The sequence below is a fragment of the Castanea sativa genome, chromosome 5, assembly GCF_040712315.1.
Source record: "Castanea sativa cultivar Marrone di Chiusa Pesio chromosome 5, ASM4071231v1".
Taxonomy (NCBI): Eukaryota; Viridiplantae; Streptophyta; class Magnoliopsida; order Fagales; family Fagaceae; genus Castanea; species Castanea sativa.
The window spans coordinates 80,607,110-80,633,066 of NC_134017.1; the positions used below are offsets into that span (position 1 = coordinate 80,607,110).

General features: G+C 32.2%; 2 protein-coding genes across 2 annotated transcripts; both read right to left on the reverse strand.

Moving 5' to 3' along the window:
- Positions 1 to 6,278: 6,278 nt before the first annotated feature.
- On the reverse strand, positions 6,279 to 16,497 carry LOC142635975 (cycloartenol synthase). The gene is made up of 19 exons (XM_075810023.1): positions 16,249 to 16,497; positions 14,829 to 15,009; positions 14,627 to 14,631; positions 14,406 to 14,495; positions 13,920 to 14,114; positions 13,740 to 13,824; positions 13,283 to 13,449; positions 12,286 to 12,474; positions 11,946 to 12,059; positions 11,603 to 11,725; positions 11,396 to 11,518; positions 11,227 to 11,325; positions 10,250 to 10,306; positions 8,673 to 8,719; positions 8,443 to 8,586; positions 8,059 to 8,236; positions 7,904 to 7,984; positions 7,106 to 7,189; positions 6,279 to 6,577 (listed from the first exon to the last, which is right to left on the reverse strand). Exons 1-19 carry the CDS (start codon positions 16,495 to 16,497, stop codon positions 6,464 to 6,466), a joined length of 2,325 nt encoding a protein of 774 aa, XP_075666138.1. The 3' UTR covers positions 6,279 to 6,463.
- Positions 16,498 to 17,605: 1,108 nt separating this feature from the next.
- LOC142635974 (receptor-like protein EIX2) lies at positions 17,606 to 22,632 on the reverse strand. Its single transcript, XM_075810022.1, has 2 exons — positions 19,712 to 22,632; positions 17,606 to 18,578 (listed from the first exon to the last, which is right to left on the reverse strand). Exon 1 carries the CDS (start codon positions 22,550 to 22,552, stop codon positions 19,715 to 19,717), a length of 2,838 nt encoding a protein of 945 aa, XP_075666137.1. The 5' UTR covers positions 22,553 to 22,632; the 3' UTR covers positions 17,606 to 18,578; positions 19,712 to 19,714.
- Between the last annotated feature and the right edge of the window lie 3,325 nt (positions 22,633 to 25,957).

The following is a 25,957-nucleotide window of genomic DNA, read 5'->3' on the forward strand; positions in this document are numbered from 1 at the left end:
TATTGATAATTGATTGAAAACCTTGGAAATAAATTTTCACCATTGGCATTTATAACCAACTACCCCCAAATCTACCAAACTGGCACTTTCAATATTTTTTTTTCTTTTGTCTTGATTACTCTAGATAATTAGAAGTTGTGTCTTGAAGCAATGGTAGATGTCTTCCACTCAAACAACCTCAAGTTAGAGATATGGATTACATGACTAACCGTTTCTTTTTAACTGTATAAAATTGATATTTATGTACACTGGATATGACTTTTTTTTTTTTTTACTTGTTAGACAAAATATATTATTAACAAATGAACATAAACCACACATTACACATATTCATATTCTCTTATAGGATAAGTAGAAGTTGCTATAAAACAATCAACAAGAGAATGTTATAATACATCTATTTAAATTACTGTGATAAGAGACTTGCAGATATTTTACTCTTCATGATTCCCTGTATTTCTTTCCAAACCTTTTTGCCTCGATATGATATCCAAGTGTGTATCTTTCAAACTCTGGACATCGAAACTGCTGGTTATAACTTGATGAAAGGTTTATCCCAATTGTTTCTTTGATGCATGATTGAGACTTGAGAGAACACATAATGGGAAATCAACTCCCTACTAATTATATAATTAGTCGCAAGCCAGAAATGGATCCAAAATTTTAAGCTAGCGGAGACTAGAGTATAAAGAAAAAAATAAAAAAATAAATAAAAATAAAAAAGGCATCCATATAGTATTAAAAAAATTATAAATATACAAATTTTTTTTTTTTTTTGAACAAAAGGTAGAGTAAAATTGGTTGTGATTATTTTTGAGTTATTTCTAAATACATTAAGATGCAATCATTTACCAACAAAGATAAAAACAATAACAAAATAATGCTTTCTTATTAATACTAGGCTGGATAGGATTTTTTTTTTTTTTTTAAGTTAGAGCATTTACAGTGGTGGTACTAAAAATTTTAGCTTTTAACATATTAAAAAGCTACTTTATTTATTTTACCACTTCACTTTACAATATACCCGATATCAAATTTTTTTTTTTATTACTTCATTTTAAATAATATAAACAACTCATTAAAATAATAAAGGAAGAGAAAGAATTTGAGTTTTTTAATTGAATGAAGAAATAGAATCTTAATAAAATATTTTATTTTATTTTTAACAGATTACTACAGTCAACTAGTATTTATATTAATTTAATGTAGTCGCAAAAAAATTAACTTTAACTTCTCCAATAACATATGACTTTTTTATTCTTTGTTGGTAATTTATTTTTATTTTTTTTTGGTGCTAAATTACAATATCCATTTTGATTTTTTTTTAATTTTGTTTTGTTAAGTTTTTAGATTGGATTGGATACTTGCTATTTGGAAAGACTAACTGAGAACAAAAAATATCTAAAGTTTTGGAAAAGGCATAAATAACTTTAAAAACTAAATATATAATAACTTTAAAACAAAATAAAATAATTGGACTGGCCCCGGGCCCCTTAGGCCCCACCTGGGTCCGTCGCTCGTAGGTCAACAATGGCTTCTATTTCTTTGATATTAATTCGGTCTTCTAATTATGATCCACTTGGCCATAATTAAGCCTATGCCTATATAATTTTCGGTTTTGATACCAAAATTTGAGGATGACGTTGATCCTTATGAGGCTTCCAGTAGGTCAACAATGGCTTCTATTGTTGATAAAATACTACTAGTCAAATATACATCTTTGTTTTATTTCTTTGATATTAATTTCAGTCTTCTAATCATGACCCACATGGCCATTTGGTACCAATATTTAAGGATCAAAAATCCACTTGGCCATTTGATACCAAAATTCCTCACCATAATTAGCTGTGAGTCCCTCTTTAGGCAGATTCTTTATTTTGCTTTATTAAATTACTGACTTTTTCACAAATTTAAGCTAATGAAATATGATAAATTTAATCATTTAACTACATACTTTTAACACTCTTCTTCACATGTGAGCCAAAACTACCTCTGAATATGTGAGATTCAACACATGAGAATTTTAAATGGGAGGTAGAGTGAAGGAGATAGAGATCGAACTCGAAACCTCCTGCTCTGATACCATGTTAAATTATCGATTTTTCTAAAAGTTTAAGCTAATGGGATATGGTAAATTTAATCATTTAACCATATACTTCTAACATGCTCCTCAACCTAGGGGGTATTAGCAGTCATTTCCAACTGTTGCTCCCCTCTTGAGGGCAGGTTTTTACACATTACCTGTCTGACTTGCATGTGTTAAGCATGCCGCTAGCATCTCTCTCCATGAGATTCATATATAATTGCATTACTTAAAACTTCCTTGTTCGCAACAAAGCAGATTTGGAATTGTCTTTCATTCCAAGGCATAACTTATATCCATGCGCTTCAAATTTACCTAGAGTTCGCTCCTAGAAATATAGGCATCCATACCCCCTCAGGTCAATCCCATACACTTGGCCATTTGATACCAAAATTTAAGGATGACTTTGCTTACAAGGCTTCTTATATTGGAGAGATAAACATCTTGTAAAGCTTCTTTAAATAATTAATTGAACATATAAAGGCACACTTTAACCCAAAAAGTCTAAGCCTAATGGGTATGTGCTCAATTATACTATATATTAACTACTATTTCTTCTCATTATTATTGAATTTAGGACTTCACTCATACGTATATACCTAACATCCTAAATGACTATTTAGTCTAGACATCTAGAAGGACAATTCCTAAAAGGGTAATACAAAAAACACAATAATGTTTACAATTTTTTTGTATACCTATATATGATCAGAATAATATTACTTTAATATTATATTTTTTTGGAGGAACTTTTATATATATATATATATATATATATATATATATATATATATTGAGATGGGTTCAAGTTACACCTGGTTTAACTTTTATAAAGTTAAACTTTTTTTACACCGTAGATTTTTAAAAGATCTAACAGTTAAAAAAATATCATTAAATGCTATTACTTTCTACTTTTGTCTCTCTCCTTATTTATTGTTTTTCACTTGATTAAAGGGCACTTGTCATTTTCAAGAATCCACTTAGTCATTAAACTCTCTCCACCCAACCCACTTGATTTTGCCATGGTTTTTTTTTTATAAAAATAACAAAGGCACGAGGACAAATCCTTCCAAAAATGATAATACAATGATTCTACACAACTTTAACTTTAAATTTAAATCCTTGTAATGCCGAATCACAAAGATGAGAAAAGACTTTATTAAAATTTAAGAGTAGAAACTAATTTCTACTAATTTCTAATTCTGTATCCTATCACCATAGCCAGACAACTTCCTAAAACATATATTGGTAGAACAATTGCACTCACCCACAGCCACAAGAATCTCTAGGCAGTTTTTAGGCAGTTTTTTTTTTTTTTTGATAACCGGTCAAAATTTTTAGGCAGTTTTAAAAAGTAAATTATGAATCACGTTTTTTTTTTTTGGTTAAATAAAAAAAGAGTTTTTGTGGACCCATCAACCTTGCACCGATAATAAGTAATAAATGGTTAAACATGCGTCGACAATAGATTTTCAACTAATTAATTATCGAGGCCACCTTTTAGGTCAACAATTAATGGCAACTAGAATCCGCAGGACATCAATATGGACATATTATGAAGTTGACAGTTGAAAGAAACATCTAAACATCTATCTGTCGAAATGAAAAAAATCATTTGTCAATATAGTACAGTGAAAAATGTAGGTGATGTAATTAATATATTATTAAAATGTAAAGTAATCAGTGTTTGTATTGTTGGTGATAGATGGGGGGTTTGGAAAGAGATCTTAAATGCCGTTCTCACCAAATGTAATGAGGACATTTGCAATCGTATATATAAGACATTTTTTTCTTTGTGTGAGTAATGAAATATGTACAAATGTAAAGCTAATGTCACCGTTAGTAGGTGAAGAGTTGTCGGTTGATAGTACAAGTGGAAAGGATGAGGGCCTATGAGAAAGTATCTCATAGAAAATATTGAGGGCAGAGAATTTTTGTGCTATAATTTTGTCAAAAGTCTAACATAGTAGATTGAATGGTAAAAACAACGTGATAGAATCATATAAAAGTGACTGACAATTATTTATAGCTTGCTACATAAAATAATTGTGAAAAAGAGTGGTTTTAGAGTCACTCTCAATTTCATGAAATAAAATCTCTCATATGTGGTGAACTCCACGTATTTGTTGTAGGAACCATATATGTTATAAGAGAAGGGCATCATGTGTGTGTGAGATTGAAGAGTGAAAAAGGAGCATTGAGACCATTAAAATAAGGGATTCTAACTAAAATAAAATTTGAAGTTTTTATGGTATTTTTGCTATTTCAAAAATTTTATATAAAATTATGCTTTATTCTCTCCATTTTGACTATTGCATAGTGATTTTTTTTTTTTTAATCTAACAACATACACATAGTCACGTTATTTAAAATTTTAAATATGTACATCATTAAATTTGAAAATTTTAATTTGATTCATAAAATTAATCCTTTTAGGAAAAGATATTCCTTTTTCATGTTTTCAAGACACTTTCTACCGGGACTTTTCTAAAATAGGCGTGTGCTCGTTGAGGTCAACATAAAAAATGCAAAAATCTTCTCTTTAATTTGAAAACTTCGACACTTTTTAATACGTAGTTTAATAAAAATAAAATGTTATATGCATTTAAAAATAGTTTACAAAAAGCTACTTTTCTTAGAAGTCAAAGTAAGGCGATATTTTTTGTTGCGGCCAATTAATACCTTTGTAGTCTTGTCCAAGTAGCGGGTTCTGAAAATTGCTCATGTCAGGCCCAAATGTTGGAATTCCCACACTTTCGAAATAGAAGTGTTAATACAGTCGGAGATGGTTGATTGACTTAAATTGCAATGACACCTACAGCTAGAAAATTATTTTCGATACAGTTTCAAAAGACATCTCTTTCACATCATGCCAACTTCACATTTTATGAGAGAAAAATCACTCATGAGATGCGTAGAGGTGCTTGACATTCCAGTAGAAGGCCTACTTTGAGTGAGTTTTGATACCGTTTATTTTGCTAAAAATTGAAAATAATAAAAATAAAAATAAAAAATAAAAAAAATTACTGTTTACGCGTGAATTACTGTTCATTTACCTTATTGCACGGTTCATGAGACATGAACAGTGCAAGAGGAGCTAGTCAGTTATAAATAAATTTTTTAAAAAAAATGCAATACATGGATGTGGACTTGGTGTGAGTTTGGTTACAAATTAAAAGGGTAACTTATTTTATTATTCAGCTTATTTTTGCTACTATTCATAAGTCTCACTGCATTTTTCACTACTATTTATGAGTCTCACTGTATTATTTCAGCTAACTTTTAGCTTTGTCTATAATACTTTTAGCAAAAAGTTTTCAGTTTCAACAAAATAAACAAATCTCAAACAGACTATTGGTGTCAATTATCCAATCTTTTGGACATATAATATGTTACACAAAAAAAAAAAAAAAAAAAAAGGATGTTGATGCAAATCTCCTATATACATTATGTATACATAAGATTAAGTCCAAGACTGAGAATGAGTACTAGGATCCAAATATTCAAAAAATAATCTAGTAAAAAACTTCAGCTGAACTGGTGAGAGGACTAATTTCAAACAAAAAATAAAATAAAATTCAATGATAGTGTATGCCAAACTAATAACTCCATAGTTTCCACATCAATCCCAAGGGGACAAGATTCCAAACTAGAAAAATACAATGCTAGTGTGTATGCCAAACTGATAACTACACAGTTTCAACATCAAGCATAAGCTAACTAGATTCCAAACAAAAAAAATACAATGCTAGCGTATGCCAAACTAAAACTCCATAGTTTCCACATGAGCACAAGAGGACTAGATTCCGAACAAAATAACAATGATAGTGTAGTGCCTATGGGCTAAACTAATAATTCCATCTAGCAAGTAAATTAACAACACCCATTAACATTACCCGACGAAGTGCACAAACACCCAAAAAACAAAAAGACAACAGGATTATCACAAAAGAATCCGTCCCCAAACTGCAATCCACACAGTAAATGCAGTACTTTTCAAATAGTTTGAACACCAAATGCTTTTCTAAGGAAATTTTCATCACTTTAACCTTTCAATGCCTCATAGTATGAGTGCACATCAAACCTACCATTACCATTCAACATTTATCTCATGCAATTGGGGCCTTAAGCTAGCTTTGGGACTTTTACTAGGGCTCACTTAAGTCCAATTGGCAATAATGTAAGTGGCCCACAATTATAAAAATATTTGGACTATTTTTATTCATTAATGGTCGTATACATAGAGAGAAAATTTTAGGAAAACTAAACTGTTGAGAGCAAAAGTAAAAATACTCAACAACAATATTTTAGGGTGCCTGCAAAAGTGACATTTATGGAATACAAACAACAAAAACAAAAAGAAGGTAATAGTGACATCATTTAGGGTGCCTGCAATACTCGACAACAATATTCTCCAAGGGCCCAAATAGGAAAAATGTTTCGGTATGCAGCATAGCTGATCATACAATTTTTGTTGAAAACTCCCATGATCTCCTGTATGACAAAATACATAAATTATTAACACATACATATAAGGTATTGATATATAACTTTCTTGAGCAGCTGGTGAAACAACTTGTTTTTAAAAGATTCTTATGCTGTGTGGTCTAAAATACATGAGCGGACAAGCCAAAGATTTACAATATTTATCTTTTCTAGTCTATAAGAACCCAGATATCTAAATAAATTAATGGTCTAGAGAACCTATAACCTCCATATCATCCATTTAACCACCTCTAGCAAAAATATCAACAACGAAGTGTCAATACCAAAACTTTAGGGTCGGCTATCCCTAGTAAAAATATCAACAACAAAGTGTCAATACCAAGTTTTACATGTTTTTATCTTGGGTGTGGTTTATTTCTTAGTCAAATTTATGTAATAGGATACTGCATTTTTAAAGCCATAGAAATGGACTGTTCGCCTGTTCCTGTCTTTCCTCAGAACATAATACAATTGCACATTCAAGAAATATTTCGCTTTGATGGGAAAGAAAAATAGAGAAACAATGCCTAGGTTTACCTCTTGTGGAAAATCTCCATTCTCCATTTGAGAATTTATTAATATCCTTGCTGCACGATGCAACGGAGTTGAATCTCTCTCAGCCTTTCAGAAGAGAGAAGAAAAAAAATCAATTATTAATATCGAGACTAGAAAAATTACACAGTAGGAGATACAAATTTCTGTTGGGAAGAAAAAAGTATACAACCAGCTTAATCTTTTTTTGCCTGTCCTTATTTTCTGGTTTTTATTACTTTTTTTTTTTAAATGAAACTGGGAATGTGATCAACCAAAACTGATAGTTACTTTAATTTTCAAATTATGAGAAATATGGTGATGAATGTGATTTTCACGCAAGACACGATTGGTGAAATTAACACAAATATTACCTGTGTATCAAAGTATTAATTATATAACGTATGGATTTTTAAACATTACCGTTCAAAAATCCCCATTAGTTTTCACAGAAGTGAATTTCCACTCTCTCGTTTAATGTATTGCATACAATCAAACACAGAATACTGATTATCAGAACCTATTTTCTCTGTGGCTAAATGTCATTGAGGGCAGGTTATGTATGGAACTGGTATTTCATTACCAATATGATGTTGAAACTTTTCCTTCATGATTCTTAAGTAGGCATGCATGATAATTCTCTAGTTTTAATAACCTTATTGCGAGGAACTTTAGACAGATGGGAAGACGAATTCATATTAGCAACCAAATGCTAAAATGAATTTGAAAGGTTGATTTGCACCAAAGGCAAAAAATAAAGAAGGGAGAGGGGGGAGTTTCCAAATGATTCTTCACCAAATGTACCTGCCCAGCGTCAATGAGGGCTAACATAGCCCATCCGGTATTGACAATATGTGGCCTATTGTCCTCGAGATTGGTATACACCTGTTCAAGAAAAGATTAAGATGGCCTGCATATGGGAGTTACAGAAGAATATAAGAATTAAAAATAGTACCGACCTTGTTCTGACATGATAGGTAACTTTCTCCCCAACCACCTGAAGCAAGCTCTTTGGACAACAGATAATTGCATGCTTTTTGGATGCTAGAGCAATTCTTATATGTCCTTCCAGCAGCTACCAACCCTTTTATCCCAAACCACCCACCATAGGTGAAGCAAACTCCCCAGGATCCATACCTATTTAAATATTTTAGATTAATTGGGTGCAAGTAATTTCATAAATGTTCAAAGTTAAAACAATTCCAAGATATACACATGACTAATTAGGTTAAGCTCAGGCACTGATACAAAATTAAAGTGGGAGAGAAATTAGTGACTGATAATAAAGAAGACATTCAAGCAAATATGCAGAATATAAATAGAAAAGTAATGTGAAAGCAAACCAGGAGCCATCTGAAGCTTGTATTTTTTCAATGAACTCTGCAGCTTTAGCAATACAATTTTCTATTTCTTCCCTCCTATGCTCAGGATATAATTTCTTGAATAATGTCAGTGCTTGAATTGCTGCTGACGTACACTCAACATATCTACATAATCACTTCATTTAACATCATATCAGAATTTTTCAATGAAAGTAGATAGAATTACAAAATGAAGTGTGATGAAATCTTACGGATAATCAATCACAATATCACCAAAGGTTTCAGCAGGATTGATTAACTGAAAATTGATGGAGACAACAGACAATGCAAATATAATCTCAGCACCATTCTAATAAACTTGCAGCATAGGATAAAATGCACTATACAGCCAATTACAAGATAAGAACATGGAGTTTAGGATTACATAACTCAACCACTGTTGCAAAGCCACCAGTTAAAAGCAAGATTGGCATAGTAAAGTATCTTCATTTCACACGTCATCTCCTCATCCCCCACTCAAACCCCAAAAGGCAAAGAAGAGGGAAAAACACATGAATATGGATTACAAAGAGCTAGATTTTAATTTCTAGTGAATTTCCAGCTGACTGCCCTATAAAAATGAGTGTGACTCAACCATAATTTCCAGGGTTAGAAACACCCGCCGTGTGTGGATAAATTACTAACTGATATGATTTCTTTACCACATTCCCTATATCTAAAAAGAGCTCATCAAATCATAATTAAATACAACCATAAAATCATTAGAAATTGATACGGAGTTGCCAATGAGCTCTAGCTCAAAAGGCACCTCCTTCCCCATACGAAAGGGCAAAGAGTAAGGCCATAGTTTCAAAACCCACTTAAGTGCACATGCAAACTTAACAATCAAAAAAGAAACTTATATAGAGTTAATCATCACATTGATCCTAAATTTCCCAGGTCAAAACACCATTGCTCTATATCAACTTCCTACAATCCTTTTTTTTTTAGATTGATAAGTCTACACAAACACCCAGTGAGTTTTAAAACTACATTGTTACCCTCCACCATTTCTTATGGGGGGATATGGTATCATTAAAGAGCTCATTGACCTTAATTCCCTACAACCCCTTATCAATGTCATATAATTCTCAATCAACGTAGGAAAGTATAGACTATGCAAAACACACACCAACACACATCTATATAGGAAGTCATCTGGGCAATCAGTGATTACCAACCAGAGCTAACATAGGAGCCATAAGCTGAGTCCCATGACATGTAAGACAGTCTTTTACTCTGGAAACAAGTATCATTGGTAGACTATTAGGATGCCAGTATCTCATCTCAGTGAAAATTCAGCTTTTTTTAAGTTTGTGAATTAAGGTTATTTTTCTGAACTGAAAATCACTAATGTATTTTAGCCATCTCAATTCAAGGGGTTGCCATACAATGAAATTCAAGGTGGAATAGCTTCTAAGGTGTCATTCCAAACACTGATGGTTTTCTTCCAATGGATTAGTATGAATCACAATACTGGTGCAGCCAAAAGTCACAAAACATTCTAGGGCTGAGTTATAAAATACATGTCTAAGAACATAAACAAGGAAAAACAATTCACAAGTAATTTATAATTTTTTTCTAAGTGAAGGCTAAGCCTAAACATTCATTGTATTTGAGTTCAAATATCACTGGGAGAACAGGGCCCGCTTAGTCATGAAGCTCTTAATAAGGGGGTACTTGGCAATAATTCAAACTTTCAAGACATAGCAAATTCATGGTAAGAAGAATTATTTAAAAGTAAAGGTAAAAGTAAAAGAAAGAAGCCTTAAGAAGCTATAAAAGTTACCTCCAACCACTGGTAGGATCTAGTTAATTCATAAGTTGCATAGCCACCATCAGTATTCTGCAGTGATCCAAGAACATACATTAGAAGGTTTATAACTCACCAGCTACTGAATTGCATAACTAATCTGCTGACAATACCGGAGACAAGCAAACTAAACAAAAAAAAAAAAAAAATATCACAACAAAATGGAAGAACAATAAATTTGGGTGCACATATCATGCAGAAATGTTCGTATACAGAACTCTTTTCTTTTAAGAATTACATAAAACTTCAAAGCTTCAATGTGCCACATTCTATTCTATGTTTACTTCACAACTTCAGATGTATGATTCTGGGAAGAGTAATAAAACATTTAAAAACAAAAAAACCCAACATGCTTATAACCAAATTTAATACTTTGCATTTCATCTAATCCAATCAACCAAGACTCTTTAAGGCATTCATGACGTTAAGATATGTGTTAGAAAAACTATAGAGTAGACAAACTACATCCTTTCTTGGAGGAATTTCTTTTCCTCTTCCACTATTTTCTTCTGAAGATATCTATCTGAATAAAAAAGAACAACCAGAGGTATGAGAATTATGAACTTCAGAGTAATGTCTACATTTTTCAGAGAAAATCAGAAAATAAATGGTCAGGTTAATATTTTCAACATTTGTGAATAAATGATAAATCCTTGGATGTTCAGAGTTCAGTACTGCCAACACCTACATTCTTTAAATACTTAAATATTTAAGCAAGCCCAAGCTGAAGGCACTATTAGCTGCCATCAGTGAGGTACATATTATAAATTACTCTATTCACTTCTACCCAGATGAACAAAGCCTCAAGTTAAACAGCTGACTTAAGTCAATTACAAGAATCACGAGAGTAAACTATTATGTCTTTTTTCAATCTGTTTAACATTTTTTTTTTGAACTTGCTATGTCAGATTCCAACTTTGAGCTTCTAAAAATGCAACATATCTAACAATTACCTGTAAGGAAAGGATAACATTTACAGCATCATATAACCGCTTCACATCTAACGACTTCCCAACTGTTTCTGATGGGAATGTTGATAGTAATAAAACAGCCTGCACAAAAAAAATAGATATCAGAAATTTTTTCCATTATATAGTAAAGAACCGTTTGTTCTAACTTTACCTTCAATCCTTCTGCAGTGCAATCAGAAATTGGCCATCCATGATCTGCAGTTGAGAATGGCCAAGCACCTTTTGAAATGTGCCGATACCAAAAATTTAGATCTCCAGGACAATCTTCTAAGACCTTCAAAGCAAACCACAATTGGTCATGAAAAAATGAAAAGAATAATTTCAAGATATAATAATAAAAAATTCTGCAAAGGAGAACCTGCGAATCCTTTATGTAGTCATGTGCTTTTCTTAAAGTTGCTCCATATTCTTCAGCAATGTTAGTTGATATAATCGCTTGAATAGCAAAAGAAGTATCCCATGATTGACTCCCATTATAACCCTACATCAAAATTAATACGAACACAATGTATAATTCTCAATATTTGAGGTAGTGGAACATAATCATGGGCTCTGTATACTTCGTTGAACAATTAAAAAAATAATAAGGTCTTCCCCCCGCAGAGAGGAGGGGGGGGGGGGGGAATACTGTGTGTGTGAGAGAGAGAGAGAGAAATGCTTGTTAAGTCAGTTAAAAACTGTTTAACAATAAATGTCTGAACCTGCATTTTCATGCCATCTTCAGCAATCCACAAATAATCAAAGATTCTTGGAAGATGTAATTTGAATGCCTCTGAGTTTGGATCCTCCACCCAACAACAAAGCATATTCAACACCTGCATCATCCACAAAATACAAGGCCAACAGCTCAATGGAACTACCAATAAGTACAGTGAGTGCCTTTGAGTGAAGTTGTAGAGCTAAAGAAGCTAATTAATCTAACTCTTCAATTGATATTATGTTTGAATGACTATCAACCATTCTTTCTCATAGCTTCAAATTAAAATTTTATAGCGTCCAACATTGCTCTCTAGTTCTCTCTCACATCTTAAAAAAAATTACCTTATTGACAGGCCCTATGCATATATACCGAGTATTTTCATCTTCATAGTGGATATGCTGCATTACAGTTTGTAGAGCCTTCTCCCTCAATCTTTTCGCAGGCCCATGCATAAAAACAGGTTCATAGGCATAGTATAGAGATCCCCAGAGGATATCCTGAACCAGTGGATGAGGGTAGTATAGATCTTCCTAAAAATATTTGTAAAGCAACCTATGTAAGCATCAACAGAGACAGTGAAACATGACAGAAGTTGCATATTAAATCTTATTTTGAATCAGATGTTCTATTGCATATTAATGTATCTATGAACTCAACTCAGCGCATTGTCTAATTCAGTTGTTTTTTTAAGACCAATTCAGAGGGTATGTTAGTAAAACTTAAGAGCAATGGTTGTATAGTTAGCTTACATTCACATAGCCCCAAAAAATATGCTAGCTAATATTCAAAAGACAACAAACCTAAGATATGATTTTATTTTTTTAATTAAAAATAAAAATAAAACCTTGATGGTGTTGGAAAGTGCTAAAAAGCTAGCAAATTGTAGTAAGCAATAATGATACTCTGGGCACCATAGGGTTTGATACATATCTATAATTGATGTGACATTTTTTGTTTATGAACTCCACATTTTTTGATACTATGGATAATGGTTTTGAATAGGAAATCATGATACAATTTGGGTTTGGGACAGAAATGGGTTTGAAGTTGACTCTCTGGGAGCCTGACCAAACTCTGCAGTATTGATTAAAATCTTATTACTATTCTAAATCTTGATGCAATCATTATTACTTATACAATATCAATTAATCTGATACAGCAGCTATTTTGAAGAATATGTGCTTCCTATTTTGAAGTATCTTTGAAACCAACAATTTGAATTATTTTTCCTTGCAACAGAAAGAGCTTGAAAAAAGAATAAAAAATATTATAGTATGGAAGGGTGAAATTTAAATGTAGAAAACTTAAAGGAGAAGAAAAGGTATAATTTTCACCTACCTTCGCACAAAGATTGCGAGCCTCATTCCAATCTATCTCATGATAGGGAATTGTATAAAGCTCCTTTCTCAAAGATCGGATTGTGGGCGTGATTGGACCAACAAATCTTTTCCCATATAAATAAGACATGGGCAAACACACCATTTGGCAATGACACCACATCCTTCCTATTAACAGAAAACATGGAAATTTATAACCAAGAAACTGAGGACAAAGCCATTCTACTGCAATTAGCAACCCCCTCAGTTGACACTCATGAATCAAAGTTCTTCCTCACAAATTTTAACAAAGAATATGCAGATTGAGCAAGTTTTACATGATATATGACATTTTCCCAATGTTTTCTAAACCATGTTAGTAAGATTTTTAAACCATAAGCAATACATGATAAGTTTTCCTTGACAAAACTGAACATACATTGTGTTAATGGTATAAGAAAGAGCAGTCAAATAGAGACCTGGATGACAAGGAACAAGGTAAGGGAAGAGCCATATTTCTGTCGGCAGTGGATTATTCCCAGACCATTCATACACTCCAAGTACCTGAAACCAGGGAAAATCAACCACAAGTCAGTTGATATTTTCAAGGTATCAACTTCTTTGGCAATATCTTACAAAAAATAACACTGAGTTCATACTGAAAGCCACATTTTCCCCCATGAAGTGATTGCAGTGGCACCACCATGATCCAAGATCCATTTCCGTGTTTGTTCCATTGCCTCTAATCCATCCTCAGCTCCTTCACCAAGCAATCTCAAAGTAACATAATTTAGTGCAGTACCAAACATGGTGCCTGGGCCCTCAATATGTAGACCCCAACCACCATCTTTATTCTGCAATTAGAAGAGTCACCATTTCAATATTAATACTACCACACCCAAAGTAATTAGAAGTTTAGAACAAAGCTCTATTGAGTTTAATTCATAACGTTTTCATCAATCATATAAGCAATTTACCAGAGTATGAGGAATAAAATCATTAAAAAGGTTTCCACAAAATTGAAGGAAAAAAAATTATTAGTTAGGCAGTTATCCCTTTATTAACAGTGTGACTAAAAGTGAAATTCAAGGTGGAAAAGGAGCATTATATATAAAACCGTCTATGTTGCAAGAAAATATTCATGCCTGATGATTGTACAGATATCTGCAGATCTCACGTATATGTTCTTTTGATAAGATGGCATTGACTGCTCTAGTAATTGAAAGAGTAATCACCTATTGCATTTTATAAGAAGGATCACACTTCAGGTCAGCTCAAGATAACTTTAGAGGAAAAATTCAAGAAGTGAAATAACTTCATTTTTCTTCTGTGTTTTTTTTTTCCCCCATTCCTTGCTAAGCCTTACAAGACCTCTTCCAGTTCATATTGCGAATCCAACAAATTTTCAAATCAAATATGCTAGTCTCATAACATGAAACTGTGTGCTTTCAAATTCAACCACAATACATAGATTAGTCCACTTTTACTACACAAAATTATGGGATCGCCTTCTTTTTCCCCACTCTTATGGAAAAAATTCTATTTTGTAGGTTTCATCCTTTCCAAACCAGGAATTAGAAACATGGGATCCCCATAATCCCCTGGCCAGTGACCGTCATGTGCCTGAATTGTTGAGTAGAAATTGATGACCCTTTGTAATGTGATTGTTACCGCCTCCTTTGTGAGTTCTTCTGTGTCTTGTACTTTGATTTGTCGTACAGTAGAAAAAGATAGATTCTCCTTTGCAAACTAAATTTGAGAGGAAAAAGTAAAGCAACAGACTGTGATTCAATTAGTACAGAAAGAAAAATAGAAAAAACCAAGTCAATTAAAAATTTTAATATGTTCCCAGCAAAAAGTAATTGCCTAAGGATAATATGACCTCAAGTTAATTCACAATATATACATTAAGAAAAACATACCCAGTGCATCTAATTTCTGATTTAAAAAAATGTAAAATTGCATATCCTTTCTTAAGCATTATTTTCCAAAAAATTGATAAATTCCACTAACAAAAAATTTAAATACTAAAAATCATTTCACACACCATCTACATTTTCTTTTCTTGATGATTACAGACCCACTTAATATATCATAGAATCAACAAAGATTTGTAATTGTTATCAAACAAAAGATGTTCCATGAGCTCAGAAGAAGAATATGATCCCAATTCAATTCTCAATTTCTCAGTATATACACATATGCAACCACACCCAATCCATCTTAATCTGAATTGAAATTTAAAAGTATATACAACCATTAGCTTCAATTAATGTGGGAATCATAAATTACTCTATGACCAAATTTCTGGATTAAAGTCCCTTCATGGTGCCAATTGTCATACCACAAGTAGATTTAACTACCAGGCCTCACTAGGAACTAGAGATGAGGCCTGAATAAGTCTCTTGAGTTTTAGAATTTTCCACCACCCCCATGAACTATCTTAAGGGATCTTAAAACACCAGAGACTTTGGCCCTTAAGTTGATACAATTTTATCCAAGGAGGTAAGGGACTTAGACAAGGTGATCCCTTATCTCCTTATCTTTTTGCACTTGGAATGGAAGTATTTTCTTGAATTCTACAATGCAAAATCCAAAATGTGAAAACCCCACTTCACAACTGGTGGTTAGAATATGATAATCATAGACACCGCATCATGATTTCGATTCAATTGTCAACACATACATAACTACAAACACACTCCAATTCATCCATATCTAGCAGAAAACTAAAGCTTCATATGACCATTAGATTCAATCAAATTGAGAAATGCCACAAACAAAAAAGTTAACCAACAAAAAAAAAATGAAAACCCATATCATGATCTCAAATACAAAAACACCCCAATTCATCCAAATCCTAACGAATAAGTCAACAAAAAAAAAAAGTGAAAACAACCCATTTCACCATATTCACCATAGAACTAAAACAAGCAAGAAAGAAAGAAAATTGAACAGATTTAGGATAGTGGGTACATGGGACCAGACCTGAATGCGCATGAGAAGGTCAGAGCTGTGGCGTTTCTCGAACCGCCGATCGGAGAAGCCACGTCGAGCATCTTCGATCTGCTGAAGCTCTTCTGGGGTGCCTAGTTCTGGGTGGAATTCCCAAACTTGACGTCCCAAGTGACCGTTCAAAGTTCTCAGCCACGTTTCACTGCCGGTACTGCCACCACTTTCATCACCGTTGTTACGTTCTTCTCTCACTGTCTCTGCACCGGTCTTAAGCTTCCACATTCCACAGTTGCTTTGAGTTTGCTTTAGCCTTTCAGTGGATCAAATGAGATAACTTTGAGAGAGAGAGAGAGAAGAGTTTGACAATGGAGACTGCAGAGTGGACACCCGACAGGACAGCCTGTTTTCCCTCGCTTCTTCCCCTTCAACAGTTTGCACGCAAAACTATATAAAAAATGTTATAACAAATCCTAAATTCTTTATAAATTTAAATTAAAACTGATAAAAACTTAAATTTACTCTTTTTTTTCTTTTTTTTTAATTATCACCTATTATTTATTGTAAAAATATTATATATTTATTATATACAAAGATTTCTATTCCGTGCAGAACTTATATACCTAGTTGCCCTTTTCTTTTTTCTTTAAAAATAAATAGTTTTTCTTTTTTGTCCTTTTTTTCTCAAAAAATATATATATTTGTAATTGTTATTAGTGTCCGTTTGGTAAAAATTAATTTTACTAACTTATTTTATTTTATTTTTGCTATTATTTATGAGTCTTACTGCACTTTTTAATACTATTTATGAGTTCTATTATACTATTTCTACTAATTTTTATTTTTATTTACAATACTTTTAACAAAAAAATTTAATTTTAACAAAATAAACGAATCTTAAACAAACCCTTAATTTAGACAAAAAAATAATTAAAATTTTAAATTTAAATTAAAAACAATAACAATTTAGAATCAATTATTTATTATAAAAGTATTATAATATTTATTGTAAAAGTATTATAAATATAATAAATTTCAAAACAACATTATTAATTTATTATATATTAAGAGATTTCAACTACGTGCAGAACTTGTATACATTAGTTGTTTCCCTCCCCCCCCAAAATAAAATAGTTTTTCTTTTTTGTTGTGTCCTTCCTCAGAATAATATACACGTGTAGTAGTTCATTATTTTATAATTTTTGTGCGGATAAGACGCGGATGAAAAGAAGAAATTGGTAAAGTATTTTGTCTTTACCTAAGATATTTGAGACAAGTTTGGACAATATCTACACAAAAATATATTAATGTTTTGACGTGATAGTAAACAACAATTATCAAGTAATGAATATCATTTTTTGATAATCATAACTATAAGTAATTTGTATATAAAAAAAAAAAAAAAAAAAGAGTGAAATTCTGAATCACACATATGTCACAGTTTTCTCTATTTTTTGTTTGGGGATTTTTTTTTAGCCTTATTTATGATTAAAATCATCATTTAATTCTATAAATTAAATTTCTCAAAGCCACAAGAGAATCCTCTGCCTCTATTTTAAATAGAGAGAAAAGAGCATTGGACACTCTACAATCTACATAAACTGTGTCAAATTTCTACTCACCCAAACATGGTAGCCACAAAACTTTCTATTTAAAAAAAAAAAAAAACCTCATTTCTAACATCACATACAATAACCCCAGTACCAATTAAAAGGCCCAGTAAGCTCCAAGTCCCAAGCCTAGCTAGTAGAAACCCATAGTCCAAACCCACTTAAAAATTAAAAAACCCAAACCTAAACTCACATTACATTAAGCCCGTTAAAAACCCATATTGAAGTCCATAGTAACCACACCCAATGCCAACTGTTTTATTTTATCTTTTTCTTTCTTTTCTTTTTTTAAGAAAATAATTCTAATGAACACCATCGAAAGGTTTTGGAAGTTTGCATAATATTAATTTTACAGAATATCTTTCATTTATCTTTATTTCTCAGAACTGTTAATTGGAAAAAAATAGTATAAAAAATGAATTTGTCAATCATTAATTAATGTAATTTGTAAGCAATTTAAAGAAAAATAATGTTACTACTTCTTCAATAATCATAGCACATGCAAAACTAATTATTTTAGGGTAAACAAGTCTATACCCTACAGCCACTTTGCTTGTTGAGATTAAAACACATATCAAATTATCAACCTCAACAAATATTAATTATTGAAGCACAAACCTAATCACACTATAAATGTTTTGAGAAACACACCAAATCTTACTCGCATACTGAATACCGTACACAAACACCCATACATTACATATATGATATCACCCAAAGAAATTTATTCCAAGTCCAAGGCTTATATAGCAACACCTGGTATGAAAACAAAATGATATATATAAGATGGCGATATAAAAGTGGACAGAAATTAAAATTTAAAAATAAAAAATAGAAACAAACTAAAGAAAATAATTTGTTTGATGACTTATTTAGTGTAGAATTTATTTTAAACAAAAATAGATAAATAAATAAATAACCTACTTGCTCAACGAATAACTCATATTGAAAGAATAAAATTTTAGAAAATATAAAAGAATGACTATATTTGTTGCGCTAGCATGATCTTTTATTTTATTTTTTATTTTTGAGCAAGCATGATCTTTTATGAACTTAGAGTGATCTGTTGTGATTTTATTTATTTATTTATAATTTAATAATTTTGGGAGGGGATTTGATTTTGAATCAATAGTTTTCATGTATAGTTTTTGTCATAAAATACTCTTTGGAACATATATTGAATGCTTTGAGAAGATAATCATTTTTTCTTATAAGACGTCTTCTATGGTTTTTCAAATAGTAAAAGGCACACAGCTTTCATTAACTATGACTTTTCTTTATCAAATGAAAAAAAGTTGGAGCATACTGTATAATAATAATTTGTAAATTCCCCAAATTATTTCTTTTAGATTGTAAAATTTTCTTCTTTTGTTAAAAAAAATCATTTATATTTTTTTAAGTAAAAAAATTTATGCTATATATATATAATGCTATGATTTTTTGTATTTCCTAATTAAAAGTAGGGGCAAAACTACCATATGAGGTTTTTTTTTTTTTTTTTTGGTGGGGTCTAAAATAAACAATAACATACTAACAACAACAAAATAACTAACATTCATATATGATTGAGTTTTCATTATCTTAAGATTTATTTTTTTTATTTTCTTCGTAATGAATGTTGCTATCTTCTTTAAAACAAAAACAAAAAAAAGAAGAAGAAGAAGAAGCATTAGTGAACCAAAACAAAATCCCCTTCTTATCACAATATACTAGTAGTAAGTAATTTTTTTTTTTTATCTTTTATTCTTTTATTTGCTTACTTCACTAATTTTATGTAGAATTCAATGGTAGCCTTCAAAGATATGGAAACTAGAAATTTTTTTGACAAACTATGGAAACTAGAAAGGGGCCCAAACAATGACAGCCGAAAATAGAGAAAATATTATTACCAATTAGCTTTGAAGTTGCCTTTGCAATCTGGCCATAGTCACTCCTCCAATCACGTATAGCCGATCTCTGATATTATTCAAGATCTTGAAATAGGATAATCGACATGACCTGTTTAGTAGTAATGTGCCAAAAACTCCCCAAAAACAGACGACAAATCCAATGGCTGCACTAACATAAAACCCTCGGGTTATAAACCCATCTTTCTCATCTTGCATGCTAGCATCTCCACTGCTTCCATTCACGGTTGGATTTTGAGGTGTTTCTTCACCCAAACAATTCTTTGGAAGTGGGAATCCACAAAGATTTGGGTTCCCCTTATATGCAGAGGCATTAAAGGTACTGAGTTGAGGGCCTGTTGGGATTCTGCCTGACAAATTATTGTTTCTCAGGTTCAAGGAATTCAGACTATCAATAAGAGAGAGGGTTGAAGGAATTTCACCACAAAGTTTGTTATCCGATAAATCCAAGACTTCTAATGAACATAACAGCCCAATATCTGAAGTGATTTTTCCAGTTAGCAAGTTCCTTGAGAGATTCAAAGAAATCAATCCATCAAGCATCACAATTTCTTCTGGAATTACCCCACTTAATTTGTTGCTTGAGAGATCTATGCCCTTAACAAGTGCAAGAATATTTCCATATTCGTATTCTCTTCCTTTCCACATCCAAATTGTTTGATCAACATATCTTGAAGACAGTAATGCATATGAATGGTTAAAGGCTGCATTGGGACTCTTTGTATTAGTCAAGGAAATAAGGTTGTTGATGCATTTTGGTATACTTCCTGTGATTCTGTTCAAAGCAAGGTCCAAAAGTTGAATATGCGTTAGATGGCATAGATGTGGAGGCATTCTTCCATAGAAGTGATTGGACCTAAGAAAAAGGACAACTAAATTTGGATGGCTTCTCCCTAACCACATTGGTATCGGTCCTGACAAGCTATTGTTTCGAAGATCAAGAAATACCAACTTTGTGCAATTTTTCAAGGAGGAAGAAAGTTTCCCACTAAAATTATTGTTGCCTAAATCCAGTGTTTCAATCTCAATTAAGGAGCCCATTGAACTTGGGATTTTCCCATAAAAATGATTGTTTGCCAACTTAAGAATTTTAAGCCCTTCAAATTGCATCCAGCAGTCAGGAAGCTCTTCTGATAATCGATTATTGGAGAGATCTAGATATTCCAAACTATTATTACTGGCTTCACATAAGGACAAGGCTAGCTTTGAAAACATATTATTGGAAAGATCCAAATGTGACCCTTTAAATACAAATGGTGGTATTTCTCCTTCCAATTTATTTGAATGCAAGACAATAATAGAGCCAGAAGATGACTCCAATGACAAATTTGGAATATGGCCACTAATTTGGTTGCTAGACAAATTAATATAGAAAAAATTCTTTTTGGGGAAGATCCAATATGAATTGGAAAGAGTATCCGAAATCATAGACCAAGAGAGATCAAGCCAAAAGTAACTTTTTTGAGTTTGAAGCCATTTTGGTAATCCAGAGTCTACTTGACAACCCATTATATATAGATGCTCTAATTGAAAAGGTGGAACCCAATTGGAGCTGAAGTTGAAAACCAAAGGGTTATTATATGCATAAAAGGTCTTCAATTTTGTGAGTTTTGAGAAGTGGGCTTCAGAAATAACACCTACAAATGGATTACGATCAATATATAATATCTCTAGATTGGATTGTTTTCCCAAACTTTCAGGTATTGTCCCACTTAATAGATTGTCAGAAAGCCATAATTCTCTCAATGATGAAAATGTTGTGAGATCAGGAAATGATCCCATGATATTATTGTAATCTAAATACAACTCCTGTATTGAGTGGTTTGCACACCCAGTCAAGTTATGAACAATGCCTAGAAGTTGTTCACCAAGATTGTTACTTGATAGAGATAATGTTTTTAAATTACACATTCCACTGAAGCTTTTTGGTATCCCACCTTCAAACTCATTATCATCGAGAATAAGAACCTCAAGAGAGTATATTCTGCTGAAAGCATCAGGAATTAATCCTTGAAATTGGTTATCAAAGAGATAAAGTTTAACAACACTGGTATTTGAGTTGAACAACCACTCTAGAATTGAAGAAGACAAAGTGAGATTGTTATAAGAGAGATTGAGGACATCAAGAGAAGCAGAAGAATTAACATGGGGAATAGGAAAAATATTCGGAAGATTACAAGAACGCAAGTGCAAGGATGTTAAGTGAGGCAACTTATTCACTACTTCGAGCCAATTGTTAACTTTACTCAGATTAACGGAACTCATGCGAAGGAAACATAAAGAAGAAAGTGGACGGAGCCACTCTAAGTTTTCAGGATTAAAATTATTCCAGCCAAGATCAAGGTACTGCAAGTTGGAAAGATTCCCAAGCTGAAAAGGAATATTTCTTCCGAAATTAGCATTACAAAGGTCAAGTTGTCTTAAGTTGGAGAGGAAAGCAATGGATTTTGGGATTTGGGTATGATTAAAATCATTGTAACTCACATTCAAATAAGTCAAATATTGCAAGTCTCTCAAGGAAGGACTTAGTTTACCTCTCAATGGTTTCACATTTGAGATACTAAGATCGAGCTGGATTATGTGACCGGTTTGGTTGTTACAGTGGACCCCTCTCCATTTGCAACAATCTTCTTTAGTATTCCAGGAAGAAAGATGGCCATAATCATCAATAAGGTCTTCCTTAATCTTGACAAGTGCTTGTCTCTCATGCTCTTTGCAGCCGAGGTTAGCATCTCCCACACCCCAATAATTTCCAAGGTTTGGTTTCGTGCACAACAAAAAGAGAAAAAAAGTGAGGAGAAGTTGGAGGGAACTTTCACCCATGATTAGGATGAACGTAGAAGATCAAGAATGTGATTAAGATAATAAGAGCATCAACACATAAGAGGTGCAATAATGTTACGTGTATGATCTCCTTTGCCTAGAATCCTATAGTCTTAATTATTTATACATGCGTTAAGTAGAAATTATTAGCACTAAATAATAAAAAAAAGAAGACGAAAGTCACTTTAAATTTCTTTCAACAGATAGACACCGGAAGTTGTTAAAGAAAAAGTGATGTTTTACATTACTGTTTTCTTTGCAACTATGAGTCTGAATTCCATTAGAAACCAAAAGGTGAAATTGTTTCCGGTTTTAATTTCTGCGCACATGGGAAAATGCCCATCCTTCTTTGTTGCGACGACTTTCCAAAGGCTTAAACTACGTACCTACCCAATATAAACCAAAAGTAAAGTGTTATGGTTCAAAAAGAAAAAAAGAACTATTCTTAAAATATTTATTAATAAATAATATTTGGATTTTGTTAAAGAAAACCTAAAGGTAGTGGTTGTGTGTGTTTTAGAATGCGAGCGGAGTTTTATAATAAGCCATGTCATAAGATTTTTTTTTTTTTTTTTTCTAATTAACACGTACCTCCTACAAGGCAACTTTATTGGGCATTTCGGTTGAGTTTAAAATTGCAATTGATAATAACCGAAGTGCATTTGAATAAAATTACTCATTTTTTTCCTTAGAATATAATCATTTATGCAAAACAAAATTGAAACAGCAGCGAGGAAAAGTTGAAGGAAACTTCCAGCTATCATGAGAGCAATCTTAAAAGTATGGTTTTCATGTTCTCAAAACCCCTACTTTTAGTATTTAGAATAGCATAAAATAATAGAGACAATAATACAAAAATCAAAGTATAAAATCATTGGAAATTTCTTAGCTTAGACAAAAGAAAACTAGCAAACTTTTGATTTTAGCTAAGCAGAGCTGGTTCAAGTATTATGGGGCCTAAGGCGACTATTTTAAGTGAGTTCTATTTTTATACTTTGAATTTTAATAGAATATTTATTTAACTTTTGTTTTTTTTTTTCCATTTAAAATCTGTTTTTTTTTAGAAAAAAATTATAAATTAAAATAAACCCATTGCATAACTCAATGATTATACAACTAAAATAAACACTATTTATTGAATGAAGTAACCAAATACTAAAAAATTATGATTGAAAATTTTAATAAAGTTATATATTTGACTTAATAAAATTTGAGTATAAATTTATTTCTAGTGGAAGATTGATGAGTTCTTTAACATTTATCTGTGAGAGATTAAATGATTGACCCATCCAATGAAAACATTTTTCTGTAACTAGTTTTTCTTTGATAAAAAACAATTTTTTATTTATTGATGAATATTTAGGGCTTAATTAATACTTCTATTGGTACAATATCTCTATTGATAAAAATTTAGGGGTCTTTTCTCATTAGGGGCCTTAGGTGATTGCCTATTTAGCTCACCTATTAAGCCGGCATTGTGGCTAAGATTGGATTCAAAGAATAGAATGCTTCAATATCAATATGCTTTAACGTCGTTCGTAGTTGACAGATTTAGTCATGTTTTAATGTTGATATGCTTTTATATTTACGTATATAGGGGGACATGGCAAAGTTTACAAATCCACCTAGCCATATATGGCGAAACTGAAGGCAAAAAAGACTATAAAAACGTATATAAGGGGACATGACAAAGTTTACAAATCCACCTAGCCATATATGGCGAAACTGAAGGCTGGGGCCCGACAATATATAATCTCTTCAATTAAAGTCATTGCATGCAAACGTATATTAGGGTCGAACAACATTTTTTAGTTTTTTTAAAAATACGTGTAAGTAAAAAAGTGTGTGAAAATACATATAATATTGTTTAAAAATTGAAAATTATTGTTCAAAATCATGTACTAAACGGCCCATAAGTCATTGCAAAATGTTAAGAATTGTCTTTTATCAACTTTATTAAGTTAGATGTTTAAAAAGGTGTGTTATGTGTGGTATATCTTATCTCACACTCTTTAAATAAATAATTAAAATTAAAAAATTAAAAAAAAACCTCTGTTAAGTTGGAATCAAGACTTGACACTATAACGTGTATTCTACTTTAGTATGAGCAGAAAGTAAATGAAATACGAAATTTGTTTTTATTTTTTTCACACTTGATGAAATACAGATTTTTTTTTTCACACTTGCTGCAATTTTCTACACTCAACATCCATATTTCCATGCACAAAGAACACATTTTGTCCCAATAATTACAGTTAAAACGTTGTAGTATCCCTAAAGTCATTTTTATATTAATACCAACAAATTTGGGTAGAAAACAACTTCGAAATTAACAATTACGCACTTAATTTCTTTGAAGGGTCATGTTAACACTTAACAGATACCCTTAGGAGAATTGTTAATTGTTAACGTGTATAATATTATGGGCTTCAGGCCCAACTAGATTACTTGTATAACACACATTCTTGTACTACACCTTTACTTGTACTGCACTTTTATGCCTTATATTTAAAGGCACACATGTATATTCTTTAATTGATAAATACAATACAATCATTCAGTATTTCTAACATGGTATCAGAGTCACTGCTCTAACCTTTTCCTAGCAGTCTTGTCTTTATTGGCGTTACTCCATTCTCAACATTGCTTCCGCCATCATAGCAGCCGCCGTAGTCTTTCTCCATTGAACCTCCGACATCTTCCAACCATTGTCTTTAGGTTCCAGACCTGCAACCGCTGCCGTTGAGGAGTCCCACACTATAAAGACCCCTACTCTTCTCATCACCGACTCGAAAATTACTCCAATTAATTTTTTGCAGGTACCACTGAGATCGACTTGCGCCAATCTACTCACTCGTGGAAGTCCTACAGCCAACGAAGTCCACACGCGCCCACATGCGCTGCCATAGTAATCTGCGTAGAAAGCTATACGCCTCCATGCGCCATTGCCCATCTCGGTTGTACTGCCATGCACCCTCACGCACCACCTCTGTTGGTCATGCGCTCACACGCGCCTTCATGCGTCAACACAAGCCTGCTGACGTCATTGCTAACGTCATTCTACCACGTCAGCCCTAATTGCTAGCATCATTCGCTTGCTTCATCTGCTGATATCATCTTCACTTGTGTCATCTGGCAGTTGACTTTTCATTCAGCTTTGACTGTTGACTTCCACACGGTTGACCATTGACTTTTGAGGCAGTTATACTGTTGACTTTTTTAGGGATTGACTTTTTTGTAGTTCAAGTGCTCCTTACCCAGTTTTTCGCATAGATTTTATCTTTGCAATCCATTTTTGCATATTTTGCTTCTAAATGAAGAATAAGGATAGGTCTTTTTCTTGTTGCAATAATCGTCGTTGACAATCTAACAAATGTTTTTGCAATTTTTGGCCACAATATTGAG